This window comes from Sorex araneus, chromosome 8, assembly GCF_027595985.1.
Source record: "Sorex araneus isolate mSorAra2 chromosome 8, mSorAra2.pri, whole genome shotgun sequence".
NCBI classification, from domain to species: Eukaryota; Metazoa; Chordata; class Mammalia; order Eulipotyphla; family Soricidae; genus Sorex; species Sorex araneus.
Window position 1 is genome coordinate 40,487,603 of NC_073309.1, and position 17,174 is coordinate 40,504,776.

Consider the following 17,174-nt stretch of genomic DNA (forward strand, 5'->3'; position numbering starts at 1 on the left):
TGCTGGGGGAAGCCAAGGAAGAGGCCGCTTTTTCGAACTGAATGTGGAACTATATTTTCCAACCTCATAATCCAACTAGGGCCTTGGGAGCGTTTCTGGGGTAACAGGGCTATATCTGAGAGGGTCACCCTGTGGCAGCTGGGGCCAAAGAGAATGAGAGGTCTGTGGGGTCCTCCTCTTACGGAGACCCGGAGTCAGTGGGCACTCAGGTCAGCGGAACTTAATTTTGAGTGTCAGGCCAGACAAGCCCAGATCTGCCAAGTCGGGACAGCACCTGCAGGGCATCTCTCCGTCCCAGCTGGGCCAGGTGTGTGCTGAGCTGACCCAGAGAGGCAGAGGGCTCCCTTGCCACCACCACTTCAATCAGGGCACGGAGAGGTGAGTGGCTGGGTCTCAGCGAGTAGGCATAGTTGGACCAGACAGCAGGCAGGCCGTATCTAGAAGCCAGGTGTCGAGTGGTGCCACGGGCAATCCCCCCACCAGGCCCCGGCTCCGGGTCCAGCAGCACAATCAGCTCTTCCAACACTTCCAACTCATCCAGAAGCCGAGACAGGGGCTCTGAGGTCAGACACGGCAGCTCTGGGAGACAAAGGGAGGCTTAAGGGGAGGAAGGGGAACTTGAATCCACCTCCCCCGTTGGCATGTACCCGACTAACCTCCGTCCAGTTGTGTAAGTGGGGACACCTCCTTCCTTGAATCTCCAGCCTCTGATATGTCCAGGGAGCCTGGAGTGGACCAGTACTGGGTGACAGGGGTGTCAAGGTCCTTGCAAGCAAAACCTGGACAGGGGTAGGAAACACCTTTCCTTCTGGAAAGGTGGTGTCTCTGCAGGATGAACAGAAGGCCCACTACCCCAGCGGGCAGCAGAACCAGCACCATGGGCAGGACAAAGCTTGGCAAGGGCACACTTGGTACAGGCCCAGCTGTGACCGGGAGACTGGAAGATGAGAAAGGGCAGAGCTCCTTGGAGGGGACCGGCTTCTGGAAATTGGGGGAGGCAGGGTGGAGTAAAGTTGAGACAAGGCCCACTTTCTGCCCCCCCTCCCGCTATAGCACCACCCCATCTTTAGCTGGGCATCACGCAGACCCCGCACCCCAGCGTGCTGCCCACCTCCCACAAGCTGCATCCTTGCCCCAACCCCAGTCTGCACCTCTCTGCAGCGAGGGGACCCGGTTCTCCCTGCACTCTCGGTGGGCACGGGGCCCACGGCTCCGCTACCACAGGGGCTGCACAGCTCGGCACCGTAGGGGTTGCACTGCCCAGGAGGGCACTCTTGGAAGGGATGCGCCACGTGATCGCCCAAGTCATTGAGGCCGCAGTTCTCCGAGAACTCATAGCCTGGTGGGAGACGCGGGCTCACACGCAGCTCGGAGCGCGCCGCCCCCGCCCCTTCCTCCAGCCTCCCTGCTCCCCCTCCAGTCCCCAGCACGGCTGACCAGACCCCGCCCCTCCCGCGCTGCCTCTCCGCCCGCGCCGGGTTTCACCACCCGCCACCCACGCCTTCCGGCAGATCCCTCTTCTCAGACCGCACCCCTCCGCTAGGACAGTGCCATCGCCTCGACCCTCCCCCAGTCTCGCCCTTTCCCCAGTACCCTGCGCCCCCGCAGCAACGCCTGAGCATGGACGCGTGCTCAGCCCCTCACCAGAGCAGGGGGGCGGCCCGAAGCGCTGCAGGCAACTGCCGCAGCACAAGTTGTCCGGGTTCCAGTACTCCAGGCGGCCGCAGTGCTGGGAGGACTCCAGCGACGCCGGCCCGGCCAGGAGCAGCAAGGCCTTCAGGAGGAATCGGGGACTCATTGGAAAAAGCCTGCCAGGGGGTGGTCGTGAACACGGACTTGCAGCCAGCCTACTTCTGTCGCACTATCACACGCATGTACGCACGAGGAAACAGGGCAGAAGGAGACAGAAGTAGGTATGGAGGAGGGGGATAGGACCCCAACCAGTTCAGCTCCTAGGCCATTCATTATTCGGAGAGGCCCACCTCTGCCATCTTCCGGCCTCTTTCCCACAGCTAAAACAGGTGATAGCATTTATCTCAGAGCCTTATTGTACAGAATTAAAACTTGGATCTGGGGCCACATAGTTCAGTGGGTAAGGGCACTTGCCTTGCATGTGGCCCACCCAGGTTCGGTCCCAGGCATCCCGTATGACCTCTCCCCACCCCGACCTTCGAAATACCCGCAGGAGTGATCCCCGATCACAGAGCTAGAAGTAACCCCTGAGCACCGCGGGGTGTGGCCCCAAAACCAAGTAAGAAAATTGTTCCATCCCAGGTCACATATGATACATATGGTACATATGGTGCCCAGCAGCACCGGCAGCACCACTGGTAGCGATTCCCTCAGCACAAAGCCAGGGGTGAGCCCTGAGGAATGCTGGGTGTGGCCCAAACAAACAAAATTACTAGAAAGCACAGGAACTGTTATTATTTTAACTTCACAAATCTTAGGCATTGCCAGCAAGAGGCCCCTGACCCACCCCACTAGGGGTGCCCACTTGGGTCCCAGATATCTTACCTTTGTTCCTAAGCCCAATCTCCTCTGAGCTGGAGTCCTCCAACCTGCCACAAGCAGGCCTCCCCCTTGAGAAGCCTCAAGTGGAAAGGATGATGTTTCTAGCACAATGGTGCCCTCCCAAATGCCCCACAAGCTTTTAGATTCTTGGTCCCACTACTTTCCGATCTACTGTTTGAAGTGCCTCAACCAATGTTGTGGTCAGAGCCCAGCCCTGCTTCTGTCAGGAAATGTGGGCTTGAAAGGAAACTCCAGCCCACAACTAGGCAAGGCTAACAACCCTTAATACAGAACTTTATTAGGGGAGTGGCAGAAGTCCCTGTGTTTAACAGGTTACATCACGAGCCCCAGTGCCTGGGGAAAAACTGGCCCTGGGGGGTGTACAGGAACTCGGAGGAGGAAGGGTCCTGGCCAGAACTTCTGTGCCTGTTGGGTGGAGGGCGAGGGGATGAGGGATTCAAAAGCGTCCATGCCGGTGGTCTGGTGAATGCCGCCGGTTCCTTTCCCGGGGGCGGTGGCTGGTATGGGACCTTGGGGGTGACCTGCAGACAAGTGGAAAGAGGAAGATTAGTACAGACCCCTCATTCTAGAGGAGAGTCTCTACTCTAGAATGGGGCAGGGCGGGACAACAAGAATTGGGAAGGCAGTCTGGCTTTAGGATTAAGAATTCAGGGTTCGGGGCTGGAGCAATAGCACAGCGGGCAGGCCATTTGCCTTGCATGCGGCCAACCCGGATTCGATTCCCAGCATCCCATACGGTCCTCTGAACACTGCCAGGGGTGATTCCTGAGTGCAGAGCCAGGAGTAACCCCTGTGCATTGCCAGGTGTGACCCATAAAGCAAAAAATAAATAAATAAAAGAATTCAGGGTTCAAGGGCCAGAGCATTATTAATACAGTAGGCAGAGGGCTTGCCTTGCACACAGCTGACTCAGCTGCAACCTCCTGTACCATGTAGGGTACCCTGAGCCCTGTAAGCATGATCCCTGAGCACAGAATCAGGAGTAAGCCCCAAGCACCTCCAGGTATGGCCCAAAAGCCAAAAACATTAAAAGACTGGGTTTGAGCTAGCTTTAGGGTTGAAATGGTTCTTTGGGATACTTTTAAAACACAAAGGCCTGAGACAAGGTCAATGGCATGTCAAATCAGGTTCATCTCAGAGCACAAGGGCTCAGGGTGGGTGAGGTGCTGGTACCCTCACGTACCTACGCCTGGGTCCCCGCCCATAAAGCTGCCGGCGGAGGTTCCGGGAGATGGGGCGCAGGTGCATGAAGTTGCAGAAGCCGCCTCGGGTACATTCCCTAGGCAGAAGACGGACAGATGGAAGCAGCCAGGGTCTCTGACAGTCCACAGACACTCTGGCCCAGAGTCCCAGAAGCCTAACCCCCTGTCGTTTTCCCAACTGCACGGCCATACCCCAGTAGCCATACCCCATCTCATACTGCCGACAGCATGACTCCCGGAAGTCGGTGACCGGGGACAGCTCCGCATGCACAGCCTGCCCATTGAACCAGCGGTTATTGAGCTCAGCTACTGCCCGTTCCGCATCCTCCTCTCGCCGGAACTAGGGGAAAGTTAGCAGGGTCAGCAGCCAAACTCAGAAATCTTCAGGGGACTAGTCAGTCGCTCCGGGCAGGGGGCTGGACTGGCTTTACTGATGGCCGGCAAGCTGTGAGGCTTCAGCGATGCCTTGGCCTCTGGGCGCTAATGGGGGAGCACAGGCACCTTGACATAGACATTGCCCACAAGGTGGTCCCCCAGGTTGTCGCACACATTCATCTCTTCAATCTCCCCGTACTTCTCCTGCAGTTCCGTGAAGACCTCCTGCGGAAGACCAGGCGGAACTCAGCCAAGCTCCAGGCCCACCGGGAACGCAACTCACCCCGGCCAGCCCCTCACCTCGAAGAAGTTATCATAGTGCTCCTGCACTTCCACATCGCTCACGTGACCTGGAGGAAAGGGGATGAGGTGGGGGAGGGTCAGGGAGTGGCCTCCAATGCGCCGTTTTCCCTGCCCGCATACCCCGTCCCCAACTCACAATGCGATCCGTCTGCGGTTTGGGCGGTGTTCTGTGGATTCCGGTACAGGTTGAGCAGCACTATGGTCTGAACAGAAGGTCAGGGAGCGGGGCCTGAGTTCAAAGAGCGGGGCTGCATGCAAAGGGGACGGGGTATGAAGATTGGGGGCGGGACCCAGCACCTCCGATGCAGCCTAAACCTCGTGGGTGCATCGGCGACGCTTGTGCCTAAGGAAACCAGAAGGAAGGGGGACCTAACCGTGAGGACCAGCCCCGAAGGGGGCTAGGACAGACGGGGGCGTGGCCAAGCTCCTGGGTGGTCCCAGAATGAAAGGGGCGGCCTGGGGCGGGCGTTAGGCAGCCGGAAAAGGCGGGGCCTCGTGATGATCGACAACAGAAGGGGAAGGGCTGGGAGGCGTTAACCCCCCAGGCTCCGTGCAGGCTCTCACCTGGCTGAAAGTCGGTTTGTTGTGAAGCCGGGAGCACCGGTCCCCGTGCCGGCAGGCCCCGATCTTAAAGTAAAAAGAGCAGTTAACCCTGGAAGAGGTGCAAAGACAGAGGTGAATCGAGAGCTGGGGAGGCCGGAAACCCCAGAAACATCGCCCCAAGCCGCCCGGCCGCCGCGGGCACCAGATGCCCCATTCCTGGATCCCCGAGGGGGCCACTCCCTGCACCCGTTCTCACTTGTCCTTCTCAGTCCCGAATATCGAAGCTAAATATTCAGCCATTTTTATCCGAACCCTCCAACTGCCTGCGCCTTGCGTCACGTCTGTGTCCTGAGCCCTCTGGGAAGTGTAGTTCGTCGCGTCTGGGCCGCGGGCGCGCACGGACCCCGCAATGCGCGTGCGTGCGGGGAGCCCGCGCCCGCCCCGCGCTGGGTCGGAGGGCGCATGCGCGCACCGCCGCCGCGCCACCAAGACTACAAAGCCCAGAGCGTCTTGCGGCATCTCACGCAAACGTCTGCAGCTGGCTGTGGCCGGGGCAGCCAAGCCGGAGGAAGTGGCTGCCGAGGTAAGGTGTGGGGGGGTCCTTGAGCGCACCACAGCCGGCACAGAGCTTCTCAGGCCAGTCCTGTTGCGGGAGGGGCGGGGGACCCCGCTTCCAACCAACCCATCCTTCTCTCTGGCTCCGTTTTGTCGTAATAGGGCGTGGTTGTTCGCGAGCCTTGCGTCTGTCACTTGGGATCGAGGTTGGGTCTGGCCCAGCCAGCCCCTCGGACCACCTAGCCCCGCGCAACGATGAATTTGGAGCGGGTATCCAACGAGGAGAAGTTGAATCTGTGCCGGAAGTACTATCTGGGTAAGGGCCGGTCTCAGGGTCTCAGAAAAAGAGAGAGGCCCTGCTGGACTAAAACTGAGTCGAGGGAGCAGGGACCAGGAGGCTTGGGTCTAATGGTAGAAGGGGCTGGGCACTGGGCTTCCGAGAAAAGGATCTGGGTCCTGCAGAAAGAGCCCGTTGAGACCTCAGTGCAGGGTAGTTGGCTGGTGCGGGGCGGGGGAGGGGCGGAGGGAGGGGAGTGTTCTGGATTTCTGGGTCCCTGATAACAGATCTGTTTGAACGTGACTGTGGGAAAAGGACCTTCCAGATAGGTTCTCCGAGAGTGCTGGAGTTGGGATGTGGGAGAGCTCTTCATTGCCTTATGCTCCCCTTTGATTTTTTTTTTTTTTTTCGCCTTCAGGTGGCTTTGCTTTCCTACCTTTTCTCTGGTTGGTAAATATCTTCTGGTTCTTTCGAGAGGCCTTCATTGTCCCCGCATACACCGAACAGAGCCAAATCAAAGGCTGTGAGTCCAGAGCAAAGGAAATCATCGGTTGTGCGGGGAGAAACGGGGGACTCCCAGAGGGAGGGGTGATGGGGGTTCCGGGGCACAGTGGTGGAGAGGTGGGAGATTCGAGCTGGCAGAGGCCAACTTCCCCACGCCTGTCCTCTTTTCCAGATGTCTGTCGCTCAGCTGTGGGGTTCCTCTTCTGGGTGATTGTACTCACTACCTGGATCACCATCTTCCAGATCTACCGGCCCCGTTGGGGTGCCCTTGGGGACTACCTCTCCTTCACCATACCCCTGGGCACCCCTTGACAGCTTCTGTACAATCCTGAGGACCTGCTCATTCTCCCAGAATGGGCTCCGATGTTCTAAACCCAGTCTCAGCCCCTAAAGACTTTTCCCCTCCCTGTGTACTCTGCTGACCTCCCTTAATAAAGGACTCTAATTCTCCTACATTGATTTTTCTGGGATCTTTTGGAGGTTAAAAACATACACTGAATATTAATTTTTTTAAGCTTTTTGGTTCACACCTGGCAATGCTCAGTGGTTACTCCTGGCTCTGCACTCAGGAATTATTCCTGGTGGTGCTCGGGGGACCATATGAGATGCTGGGAATTGAACCCGGGACGGCCGCGTGCAAGGCAAACACCCTACCCGCTGTGCTATCACTCCAGCCCTGAATATTAATGTTTAAAAAACTTTGTGCTAGGCTTAGATCACACATAGCATGCACGTTTTCACGGAAAACTCATAGACCTCTGAAATAGGAACTTCACTACTAAAAAGTGCTTTTTCTACAAGAGGACCCAGAAAGGAATAGTAAGTACTTTCATTACCAGGGGCCATTTTCCCGGTACTCGCAATGTGTGAATTTTGAAATATTTTCCCATTCATCTGACATGAGGATCACAGTGCTACCTCTTAGAATTTCACTGGGCCACAGCGTACTTAATAACGGAAGTTCGCCAGCCTGGGTGGTTTAGCAGAGAAGAGCTCCCTTCACCATCCTATTTAAAATTGGAATTCCCCATATTGGGCCACTCCATATCCTTATCAGTCTGTGTTCTTTCTCTTAATAGATTATATTCTTTTGTCTGGTTTTGATTTGGGGGCCATACCTGGCTGTGCTCAGGGCTTACTCCTGACTCTGTGCTCAGGGATCAGTCCTGGCAGTGCCAGGGACCCTACAGGTTGTCAGGAATTGAACCTGTGTCAGTCATGTGCAAGACAAAGACCTTACCTGCTTCTCTGGCTTGTCATTACATTTTATTCTAAAAGTTTTATTTATCTTTCATCTACCCTTTAAAATACAAACTTACAGACTGGAGCGATATCCTCAATAAGTAGAATGGCACACTAATAAAATTTATGGTCGTCTTTGAAAATAAATTGGCAGGTAACTGGTACCTAATGAGTGTTTATAGGAAGAACCCAGTTTACCTACAGATTTCATCGTCGTTTTAGGGGCAAGAGGACTCCGGTTAAGTCTGCATAAAAAGGGCACCAGCCCCTCTAAGCTTCGAACACTACAAATCCCAGGAGGCTATGCGACGCTCAGCTCCTACGACTCCCACCGTGCCTCGCGCGACGCAGGCGCAACCGTTTCTCCAGCCAACTAGAACTACACCTCCCAGAAGTCACTGCCGGATATCGTTGGTTTGTTTCGGAAGCCGAACCCAAAGAGGTGGGACTTAAAGCTGGACAGCAGACGGTAGCTGCAGTCCATTGGGCAGAGCAGGAGATCGACAGCTCAGTGACTAATGGGAAAAAAGATTTGCCGAAAGGGCCCGCCCATAGAAGGGGAACTAAAGAAGGCGGCGGTGGCAGTGGCGGTGGCGGCCGGTCGTGATCTCTGCTGAGAACTGGCCGCGTTTCGAAGCTTACCTTTGACCTCTCGCTGTCTGACCCCGATCTTCCTTGACTTGTGACTCTAGGCTCTTTAGCGCGCCTGGGATTCGGCGAGCCGGACCCCAGACCCAAACCATGTTCCCGGTGAAGGTGAAAGTGGAGAAATCAGGTGAGGACCCCGAGGTCGGGGGCCTTTCGGGGAGCCCCGGAGTGACAGGCCTGTAATGGGGTGGACTGGTGCCTTTTCCTTGCAGCCCCCTGACAATCGCGGTGTCGCGCGCGAGCCACTCCTCCCACTTGGGTACCTTCCGGGTCTGTGTGTGTCCAGGACAGCTGAGATGGGTGGGAGTGACTTGGCAGTGTGATACGGTAAAGCAGGGGGATCCCGAGTGCATGAGGAGTCTTGGCTGTGCTAGGTTTCCCTACCTTCAGTTTAGCCTGTCTCATCCATCCTGCTTTTTTTTTTTCTTTTGGTCACACCCAGCGGTGCACAGGGCTTACTCCTGGCTCTGCACTCAGGAATTAGTCCTGGCGGTGCTGGGGGACCATATGTGATGCTAGGAATCGAACCCGGGTTGACCGCGTGCAAGGCAAACGCCCTACCCCCTACCCGCTGTGCTATCGCTCCAGCCCATGTCTTATCCATCCTGGGGAGTAGAAATTGGAATGTACCAGGAACTGAAGCTCAAGACGTCACCTGAACGGAGCAGATGTTTTGTTTTATTTTGGGGCCACACCCGGTGGTGCTCAGAGGTTACTCCTGACTCTGCACTCAGAGATCACTCCTGGCCAAACTCAGGGGGAAAACATATGGGATGCCAGGGATACAACCCAAGGTCATCCTCCTGCAAGGCCAATTTCTTATCTGACTTACTATCGCTCTGGTCCTTGGGTGGGGCAGACTGATGGGAACGCCACAACTGATGTGATAAGGAGCGTGGGAGGGGCACAGAATTCATTCCCTTCCCTCACACACACACACATAAATAAAAGTGAACAAACATGGGAGCGTCTTAAAGGGGATAAGTGGTGAAACAGTAAAACGGGGTCAGGAGATGAATGAGACACAGTGCCCGTGATCTGTGAGAGATTCTGAGTCAAGGAACGGCAGCGTGCCTGGGGAGAGAGAAGGGTGGGCGATGGTCATGGACTTTGCTTTTTGCTTTAAGGGAAATGGGGAGCCACGGGAGGGTCTGAACCAAGGAATGAATGAAAAGGGTGCCTCTCCAAATAGAAACAAAAATTATGCATGTGAAAATGAGGGGGGCCTGGGGCTGGAGCAATAGTACAGCGGGTAGGGCGTTTGCCTTGCACGCGGCCGACCCAGGTTCGATTCCCAGCATCCCATATGGTCCCCTGAGCACCGCCAGGGATAATTCCTGAGTGCAGAGCCAGGAGGAACCCCTGTGCATCGCCAGATGTGACACAAAAAGCAAAAAAAGAAAATGAGGGGGGCCTGAGCAGCAGAGATGGGGAGACTGAAGAAGGTGGACAGAGGGATGGTGCTGACAAACACCAGGCCAGAAGCTCATTGTGCAGCAGTGACAGGGAGGATTCAGGGTCAATTTTGATGTGGGGCGAAGGACACATTTGCCCACACCCAGGGGTGTTTGGCTTATTCCCCACTCTGCTCTTAGGGATCACTCCTAGTGTGTTCTGGGGACCATGCTGGGGTTAGGGATAAAACCCAGGTCGGCCGTGCGTGAGCCAGGCAAGTGCACTAGCCACTATTCTACAGCCCTTAACTTTGATTTTAAGGTTTTTCTGATCACCTTGTGGAAGATGAATCAGGATGGGAGATTGAAGCTGGGAGCCAGGGGGAGGGAAGGAAAGGGCCCAGATGGGCGGAGCAGGGAAGGGGTAGGTTGGGTGGAGATTCCAAGTGGGCAGGTCTTGGGGTCGATGGGGCAGAATAGGAGCACCTGTCAGTGTTTCTCAGGGTGGCCCATATGGCACCTGGGCACCAGCCCCCATCCTTGAGGGTAGAATACAAGCCAGGGGATTAGTAGCCTTGGATGAAATTAGGGGGTACTTTTGCTTGTTCCCTAAAGAAGGTTGATTTTCATGGCTATGCGAAATAATTTTTTTTCTTAAAAGGTAGCAAATAATTTTGGCCACCTCTGTGCTAGCTGGAAAAGAGAAAGCACCATGAAGGCTGTGACACCTTCCAGAGGTGTCCCTGGCCAGGCCTGGGGAGTGCCAGAGGGGCAGACTCAGACACTGAGTCCAGTGCAGGGTCAGTAGATAAAAGGATCTTGGGGGGCAGCCAGGGGAAGTGTGTTCTGATACCCATGGACCCTGAGTCCGAGGTCCTGGTAGAAGCAGAGACTAGGCAAAGGGACGTGGGTACAGCTCAGACCTGGGGCTCCAGCCCAAGGCTCTTTGCTGTAATCTTCAAAGCTGGAGCATCCTGGGGCCAGTCTGCAATAACACAGCGGATAGGGCACTGAGTGATCCATGAGTGCAGAGCCAGGAGTAACCCTGAGCACTGTCGAATGTGACCCCAAAGCAAAAAACAAAAACAAAAAAACAGGGAATCCCTTTTTCAGTTCCCCACCCAGCTCCTCTGAGTGATCTGTGTGTCCAGGTTTCCTTAGAATGCCTCAGGATTGACCAAACCTGTCCCCAGTGACCCTGCCAGGCGAATATCCTCCTGTGCAGGGCCAGACTTGCACTAGTTGGAAGAGGTGAGAAGCGAATCACCTCCTTCGGTTCTATAACAGAGGGCAGCAGACACAGGCTGGGACGGTAAGCCCAGATCCTGTTTGGGGAGGCTTGGGTGGGGAGAGATTTAAAATGGTTATTTTAGGGGCTGGAGCAATAGCACAGTGGGTAGGGCATTTGCCTTGCACGCGGCCAACCTGGATTCGATTCCCAGCATCCCATATGGTCCCCCGAGCACCACCAGGAGTAATTCCTGAGTGTAGAGCCAGGAGTAAGCCCTGTGCATCGCTGGGTGTGACCCAAAAAGCAAAAAAAAAAAAAAAAAAAAATGGTTATTTTAGTAAAGTTCTCCCAGTTACTGTATATTGTCAGCTCGTTCATATTTAATTCAGATATGAGATCACACCCCTTCTTCGACACACAGAGCACCCCTGGGGGATGGGTTCTCTACCTAATTTGAGCCGCTGCCCCATTCAGTGACCTGCATCCAAATTCTCAGTCCGGCAGTCACCCTGCGCCTTGAGACAAGTAGCCCAGGTTCCTATGTGCAATGTGGCCTGGGAAGTGGCTCAAAGAACTGAAGTGTACACTTTGCACGTGCAAACCCGGGTTTTGATCATAGTCCCCTGCATGCCACTTGGTATGGCCCCTACACCCAGAGTTGTGTGTCTGATGTTCACAGAACAGTGAACATAATTTCTGTAATATTACTTATTACTCAGCGCTTCATAATTTCTGTACATATTACTTATTGTCATTGCATCCCTCCAAGAGATTTGTATATATCAGAAGTTTATTGAAACCTCCAAACCACCCTGGCTGGTGAGTATTTTGAGACCCATATTCATGAAGATGGAACAGACTCTACAAGGGAGGCCCGGCCTCCCATCGTGCTTGAATATGTGGGAGCCAGTACTTTGTTTTGTTTGTTTTTTTGTTTTTTGCTTTTTGGGTCACACCTGGCGATGCACAGGGGTAATTCCTGGCTCTGCACTCAGAAATTACCCCTGGCAGTGCTCAGGGGACCATATGGGATGCTGGGAATTGAACCCAGGTTGACCATGGTGCAAGGCAAGCGCCCTACCGGCTGTGCTATCGCTCCAGCCCCAGGAGTCAGTACTTTGGCTTACAGTTATAGGGCTGGCCCGAGGGGGCTGGGGATGGACATGCAAGCGTGTTCCCACCCAGTCCACTGCCCACTTGTTGGGGCCCTGGGGCTTGACTCCTGTATTGTCCCATCTTTGCCAGAGTTGGAGATGGCGAAGGCCCGGAACCAGCTGGATGCGGTTCTTCAGTGTCTGCTGGAGAAGAGTCATATGGACAGGTGGGGAGCTGGCCCCGCCCTGGACCCTCTAGTCCTGAGTGGGACCCGAGATGCTAGCTGGGGGGAAGCAGGTGCCCCAGAGGGAGACCCCTTGGCAGTGCAGCATTCTGAGCCTTTGGAACCGTGAGCCCATAGTTCTCTCTTGCTTCTAGGGAGCGTTTGGATGAGGAAGCCGGGAAGACCCCCACAGACCCCCACAACAAGTAAGTTCTACAGCAAGCTGTGTTTCTGAGGGTGTCTCTTCCGCTCCGTGTCCAGAGAGCAGGGGGACTGGAAGGCTGACGGGGTGGGGGGGTCCCTGTGAGTGTGTCTGACCTGATTCCTTGGTATTCCCTGGGGGCTCGGGGAGGGGGGTCCGTGAAGGCGTGTCAGGTCTCACCTGCTGATCCCACGTCTCTCCCCACAGGGATTGCTCCATTGCAGCCACCGGCAAACGGTAAGGCAGCGCGGGCCCAGCTGGCAGCTGCGAGGGACTTGGGTCCCCGGGCCTCACCTTCTGCTTCCACACAGGCCATCAGCTCGCTTCCCCCACCAGCGGAGGAAGAAGAGGAGGGAGATGGACGACGGGCTGGCTGAGGGAGGACCCCAGCGATCCAGTGAGTCGGGGGAGACTGGGGGCGCACAGAGCACAGAGGCCACAGGCAGGGGTTCACCTCCGCCCCTTCTCCCCCACCCTCTTCCCCCAGACACATACGTGATCAAGCTGTTTGACCGGAGTGTGGACTTGGCCCAGTTCAGCGAGAACACCCCCCTGTACCCCATCTGCCGTGCCTGGATGCGCAACAGCCCCACCGTGCGTGAGCAGGAGCGCTCCCCTGGCTCCCCGCTGCCGCCACTGCCTGAGGACGAGGAGGTGGGATGGGAGGCGACCCCCCCCCCAGCAGCCCCCTGCCAGGGGGTAAAGCTGGCTCTCGGGTCTAGGAGGGAGAGGGGCCAGAGTTCCCTGGGGTGGTTGGTATCACCTCCAAGAACTGGGGGGCAGGATAGGGACCTTCATGCCAATATAGTGACCCTCTTGCCTAGGGGAACTCATGGGAATTCCTTGAACTGGGCGGGGAAGAAATAATGGGGGGCACCTGGCTAGAGTGTGGGGAATAGGGGGTCTGTGACTTGAGATAGAAGAGAACAGGGAGTCCAGAGACAGAACTGACCCCCCAACTGTCTAACGTGCCCCCTTCAGACATCGCTTTTGCCTTGCATACAGCCAACCCGGGTTCTACCCTCGGCACCCCATACGGTCCCCTGAGCTCCGCCTGGTGTGGCACCAAAACAAAAACAGAGAAACACAGTCCTCTTGTGAGACTTCCCAGCTCTTGTATTAGAACAGGCAAGTGAAGCACCTCAGACCTCTGCTCTGACTCTCTTGGCCCTGGTTTGGGTGCTCATGTCCGCAGGGTTCAGAGGTCACCACCAGCAAGAATCGGGATGTGTACAAGCTGCCTCCGCCCACAGCCCCTGGAGAAGCTTGCAGGTCCCGCATCCCATCCCCGCTGCAGCCCGAGACCCAGGGCACCCCCGAGGATGAGGTGGGTGTGCAGGCTGGCCAGGGCTCTGGGGTGGGCATACGTGGTAGAGCTCGGGCCTTGTCACCCAGCCTGGTTTTCGTATCCCCACAGCCCTCCGAGCCCGAGCCCTCAGCTTCCTCACTCATCTACCGCAACATGCAGCGTTGGAAGCGCATCCGGCAGAGGTGAGGGTCCCCCAGCCTGCCCCCCACCCCCCCCCAGAGAACATCCGGCAGAGGTGAGGGTCCCACAGCCTGCCCCCCAGAACATCTAGCAGAGGTGAGGGTCCCGCAGCCTGCCCCTCTACCCCCCAGAGAACATCCGGCAGAGGTGAGAGTCCCCCAGCGTGCTTCCCCTCAAAGACAGCCCCGCTAAGTCTTCCCTTCCCTTCCCACCCCCCAGGTGGAAGGAGGCGTCTCATCGGAACCAGCTGCGGTACTCAGAAAGCATGAAGATTCTCCGGGAGATGTATGAGCGACAGTGATGGTCCCCCACCCCCCAATAAACCTCCCTGCCTCCACCTGGCTTCTACTTGCTTCAGCCCAACCTTCGCTCCCAGACATAAAGCAGTTGGCACAGCTTCATACATTTATTGGGGGTGGGCATAAGTAGGGGTGCGGGGATGGAGGGGCGGGGGACTCAGGAGAAAGGTGCGGAATCAGAGGGGGCTGGTTGGGTCGTGTAGGCTCAGGGAACTAGTATGGATGATGGATTGCCAGGGCTGAGGGGTGAAGACAGAATGACTGGGGTGTTTCTGGTTAGAGTCGGGGTGAGGGACCCGGGATAGCTGCGGGACTGGGGAGACGGGGTGATATTGTACATTGTGAGCTTAAGAGTGCCGGGTGGCCTTGTGTGGGTGAGAGAGGGGTAAGGGTCAGAAGAAAGGAGTGGGGGTGACTGGGGTCTCAGGCGAGATGGTAGTGGAGGGTGCAAGAATGAGGGGCTGGATCTCAGGGACCCAGCCTGGGTGATCCGGAGGGGAGGCCTGCACAGAGTCCATGAGAGCTGGGGCCCGAGCGGGTGGGGACTGTGTGTCAGAGGGAGGAGGTGGGGACTGTCTCTGAGGAGGATTTATACGCGATTCAGAAGTGAGTGGAGGGACTCTCGAATGAGGTCATATGCCAAGAAAGTGGATTTCACGGCAGTGAGACATCCCAAGCTGAGGACTAGTGTTTGCAGACTCTGGGCGCCGTGCTGGGGGAGGGGGCGGAGTGTTGGGGTGTTGAAAGCTGGAGGGGGCTTGTCCCGGAAAGGTCTAGGTTGGAAGGGTCAGGGCAGGGTTCCAGGTTGGATGGGAGGGTGGTCTTGGCACACTCCGGACTTCTGGCTGGGTGGAGTCAGGTCGGCTTTAAAAGAGGGGACCTGAGAGGGTCCCCGAAGTTCAGACATGCCCAGACCCCTATTTGGCAGCCGCTGCTGGTGGCGCCGGCAGGGGGGCCTGGGCTGGTGCTGGTGCAGCCTGGATGGACAGAACACCCTCTGGGGACAGCGCCGAGGTCACGGCCGCAGGGTCCACGCCAGGTGGCAAGCGGTAGCGGCGATGGAACTCCCGTGCCACATAGCCGTGCTCGTCCTGAAAGAGGAAAGGCTTGAGTGTCCGGGCCCCCCCTGTTCCCCGCAGGCACCCCACTCCTGTCAGTCCCCATCAGCGGGCTCACCGGGCGCTCCTCGTGGCGCGCATGCACCTCCACATGGTCACCAACCACCTTGACAGCGATTTCCTCAGGAGAGAAATGCTTCACGTCCAGCAGCACAGAAAAATGGCCGGGTTCGGTGGGGCCCTATGGAGGATTGGCTGGTCATGGGGTGTGGAGAGGCCTCTGGGACCTAGTAAGGCCCACTCACCCTTAGAGGTTCTGTGGCTGACTCCAGAACCAAGGAATCCCTTTGTATCCATCACACCCCCAACCCAGGACCTCTTGGCCCAGAATGGCTGCCATCACCCCTCTCCCTGGAATTATTAGATTCCTCTCTGCTGTAGGGATGAGGACTCTTCCCCAGGCCTCTGCCCTCACAGAGGTGTCCCCTCTGGCAGGACTGATGACTATATGTCACTTTCCCTCTTGGCCTCTGACTCCCCAGTCCCCACTTTCCCCTCCAAAGCCCTTAGGCCCCAAATCAGCAAAGGCCCACATTCCAGATGTCAGGCCTTGTCTCCAGAGTCCTCTTACCCTCCATGCCAGCCACAAGAGCACTTAATGTCCTTGGCAGTTCTCGCTATGCTCCACCCCACTCCTTTTGAGGGCCCCCTTTCTCAAGTCATGGGACCCTTCCTTCCACCTCCCCAGGAAGCAGTCACTAGTCCATCCTCGGATAATCGAAGAGTAACACTGTTTCTGCCCCTCCGGAGGCCTGGGGGGGGGCCCTTCCTCCAGAGCTCTTGAATCCCCAACAATCCAGGGACTTTTGGTGACTTACCAGTCACCAAGCCACCCATCCAAGCGACTGCCCCCTCTCCATCAGTCTCCTCCATAGGTCCAGAGACTCCCACCCACTTCACTAAGCACCTGGCTTCTGAGATTCCCTATACTAAGAGGTCCCGAAACTCTGAGGAACGGGGCTCTCTTCCTCGCGACCTTCATGCACCCCTGCACCCCCGCCGTCATGCTGAGGATGGCCAGGACCCCTCGCTCTGGGAAGCTAGTTACCGCCCCTCCCCCAGGCGGGCACCTGGGCAGCAGGCAGCGCCACGCTGGGCGCACGCAGGTAGTAAGGAGCCAGCGCAGCAGGGCAGAGCGAGGCCAGCTCAGCCTCCAGCAGCCCCTCTCCGAAGCGCTGGTCGAAGAGGCGACCGGGCATCCCGGGCATCATCCCGGGCATCGGCGCCGAGGGGCGGCGCAGCCACGACGGCTGCACAGGCACGGGGATCTCCATCCTGCTCCTCGCTGTCCTGGGCTCTAAGTGCCCCTGCGTGCGCCGCCGTCCCCTTTATAGTACGTCCCGTGTCCGTCCTTCGGCGGGCCGCCCGGGGACACCGGGACCTTGGCCAGACTCGGCCATTCATAGAGCCTTATTTAGAAAGCCCAATAATGACTTGACCGTTTACTAAGCTCCTGCTGAATGCTCGAGAGATGTCATTAAGAGCTCAGTCTCCCGAAGGGGAAGCTAAGGCTGGGGAGGAGTCGTCTTGCCAGAGGGGGGCCCACAACCCATCGCAGAGTTTCCAGTCCCTCTAACCCACTCCCGCCCCGCACTCAGTCCTGGGTATGACGCAAATGGCCGTTTTAAGAGCAGATTCCCGGGTAAAGGAAATGCGTGGGGGCCAGGCTGTCACAGGACACAGAACAGACTCTGCTCTTGTCTCAGCAGGGCCCCGCGCCCAGCCCCCACGCAAGCCAGACCTAATTCTGTGCCTCTGACTCAGCTAGGGTGCGTAGGACAGCGGAGTCGGCCAGGTGAGCAGCAGCCAGGGGTGCAGGCTGGCCCCAAGGGGGCCCTGCGCCGACTTCCTGAAATAGCTCATTTTGATCCCGCCACCTGGGCCGGGAGCCCAGGCTTGGCACTCGGTGCAACCAGCTGCTCCTGCTGCAACCAGAAAG

The 17,174-nt window shown here is 57.0% G+C and overlaps 5 protein-coding genes across 6 annotated transcripts; 2 read left to right on the forward strand and 3 right to left on the reverse strand.

Moving 5' to 3' along the window:
- Positions 1–160: 160 nt before the first annotated feature.
- On the reverse strand, positions 161–2,651 carry IGFLR1 (IGF like family receptor 1). Its single transcript, XM_055145218.1, has 5 exons — positions 2,518–2,651; positions 1,645–1,861; positions 1,152–1,339; positions 657–981; positions 161–579 (listed from the first exon to the last, which is right to left on the reverse strand). Exons 2-5 carry the CDS (start codon positions 1,796–1,798, stop codon positions 221–223), a joined length of 1,026 nt encoding a protein of 341 aa, XP_055001193.1. The 5' UTR covers positions 1,799–1,861; positions 2,518–2,651; the 3' UTR covers positions 161–220.
- Positions 2,652–2,781: 130 nt separating this feature from the next.
- On the reverse strand, positions 2,782–5,349 carry U2AF1L4 (U2 small nuclear RNA auxiliary factor 1 like 4). The gene is made up of 8 exons (XM_055145219.1): positions 5,215–5,349; positions 4,980–5,067; positions 4,552–4,618; positions 4,413–4,462; positions 4,239–4,337; positions 3,944–4,077; positions 3,719–3,814; positions 2,782–3,056 (listed from the first exon to the last, which is right to left on the reverse strand). The coding sequence occupies exons 1-8, from the start codon at positions 5,256–5,258 to the stop codon at positions 2,972–2,974; spliced, it is 663 nt and encodes a 220-aa protein (XP_055001194.1). The 5' UTR covers positions 5,259–5,349; the 3' UTR covers positions 2,782–2,971.
- Positions 5,350–5,401: 52 nt separating this feature from the next.
- Positions 5,402–6,747, forward strand: PSENEN (presenilin enhancer, gamma-secretase subunit). 2 transcript variants are annotated; one of them, XM_055146020.1, is made up of 4 exons: positions 5,402–5,541; positions 5,676–5,829; positions 6,209–6,313; positions 6,467–6,747. In XM_055146020.1, exons 2-4 carry the CDS (start codon positions 5,769–5,771, stop codon positions 6,604–6,606), a joined length of 306 nt encoding a protein of 101 aa, XP_055001995.1. In that variant the 5' UTR covers positions 5,402–5,541; positions 5,676–5,768; the 3' UTR covers positions 6,607–6,747. The 2 variants fall into 2 exon arrangements, with proteins under 2 accessions (XP_055001995.1, XP_004600789.1); XM_004600732.2 differs by having other exon boundaries at positions 5,411–5,546.
- Positions 6,748–8,080: 1,333 nt separating this feature from the next.
- On the forward strand, positions 8,081–14,185 carry LIN37 (lin-37 DREAM MuvB core complex component). The gene is made up of 9 exons (XM_004600731.2): positions 8,081–8,311; positions 12,055–12,130; positions 12,283–12,333; positions 12,537–12,566; positions 12,641–12,726; positions 12,817–12,983; positions 13,525–13,656; positions 13,747–13,820; positions 14,038–14,185. Exons 1-9 carry the CDS (start codon positions 8,278–8,280, stop codon positions 14,117–14,119), a joined length of 732 nt encoding a protein of 243 aa, XP_004600788.1. The 5' UTR covers positions 8,081–8,277; the 3' UTR covers positions 14,120–14,185.
- A 25-nt stretch (positions 14,186–14,210) lies between these two features.
- HSPB6 (heat shock protein family B (small) member 6) lies at positions 14,211–16,775 on the reverse strand. Its single transcript, XM_004601013.2, has 3 exons — positions 16,306–16,775; positions 15,294–15,416; positions 14,211–15,208 (listed from the first exon to the last, which is right to left on the reverse strand). The coding sequence occupies exons 1-3, from the start codon at positions 16,507–16,509 to the stop codon at positions 15,035–15,037; spliced, it is 501 nt and encodes a 166-aa protein (XP_004601070.1). The 5' UTR covers positions 16,510–16,775; the 3' UTR covers positions 14,211–15,034.
- Positions 16,776–17,174: the final 399 nt, after the last annotated feature.

What these genes read in the sequence shown, in the direction of transcription:
- IGFLR1 (XM_055145218.1), bottom strand. Translation starts at nt 1,798, where the DNA reads ATGAGTCCCCGATTCCTCCTGAAGGCCTTGCTGCTCCTGGCCGGGCCG. An exon ending in CGGGCCGCCCCCCTGCTCTG is followed by an intron (nt 1,340 to 1,644) that starts GTGAGGGGCTGA and finishes GTCTCCCACCAG; the next exon opens with GCTATGAGTTCTCGGAGAAC. An exon ending in ACTTACACAACTGGACGGAG is followed by an intron (nt 580 to 656) that starts GTTAGTCGGGTA and finishes TTTGTCTCCCAG; the next exon opens with AGCTGCCGTGTCTGACCTCA.
- U2AF1L4 (XM_055145219.1), bottom strand. Translation starts at nt 5,258, where the DNA reads ATGGCTGAATATTTAGCTTCGATATTCGGGACTGAGAAGGACAA. An exon ending in ACAAACCGACTTTCAGCCAG is followed by an intron (nt 4,619 to 4,979) that starts GTGAGAGCCTGC and finishes CCTTCTGTTCAG; the next exon opens with ACCATAGTGCTGCTCAACCT. An exon ending in AACCGCAGACGGATCGCATT is followed by an intron (nt 4,463 to 4,551) that starts GTGAGTTGGGGA and finishes CCTTTCCTCCAG; the next exon opens with GTCACGTGAGCGATGTGGAA.
- PSENEN (XM_055146020.1), top strand. Translation starts at nt 5,769, where the DNA reads ATGAATTTGGAGCGGGTATCCAACGAGGAGAAGTTGAATCTGTGCCGG. An exon ending in GTGCCGGAAGTACTATCTGG is followed by an intron (nt 5,830 to 6,208) that starts GTAAGGGCCGGT and finishes TTTCGCCTTCAG; the next exon opens with GTGGCTTTGCTTTCCTACCT. An exon ending in ACAGAGCCAAATCAAAGGCT is followed by an intron (nt 6,314 to 6,466) that starts GTGAGTCCAGAG and finishes CCTCTTTTCCAG; the next exon opens with ATGTCTGTCGCTCAGCTGTG.
- LIN37 (XM_004600731.2), top strand. Translation starts at nt 8,278, where the DNA reads ATGTTCCCGGTGAAGGTGAAAGTGGAGAAATCAG. An exon ending in GGGAGGACCCCAGCGATCCA is followed by an intron (nt 12,727 to 12,816) that starts GTGAGTCGGGGG and finishes CTCTTCCCCCAG; the next exon opens with ACACATACGTGATCAAGCTG. An exon ending in TGGAAGCGCATCCGGCAGAG is followed by an intron (nt 13,821 to 14,037) that starts GTGAGGGTCCCC and finishes CCCACCCCCCAG; the next exon opens with GTGGAAGGAGGCGTCTCATC.
- HSPB6 (XM_004601013.2), bottom strand. Translation starts at nt 16,509, where the DNA reads ATGGAGATCCCCGTGCCTGTGCAGCCGTCGTGGCTGCGCCGCCCCTCG. An exon ending in TGGCGCTGCCTGCTGCCCAG is followed by an intron (nt 15,417 to 16,305) that starts GTGCCCGCCTGG and finishes AATCCTCCATAG; the next exon opens with GGCCCCACCGAACCCGGCCA. An exon ending in CGCGCCACGAGGAGCGCCCG is followed by an intron (nt 15,209 to 15,293) that starts GTGAGCCCGCTG and finishes TTCCTCTTTCAG; the next exon opens with GACGAGCACGGCTATGTGGC.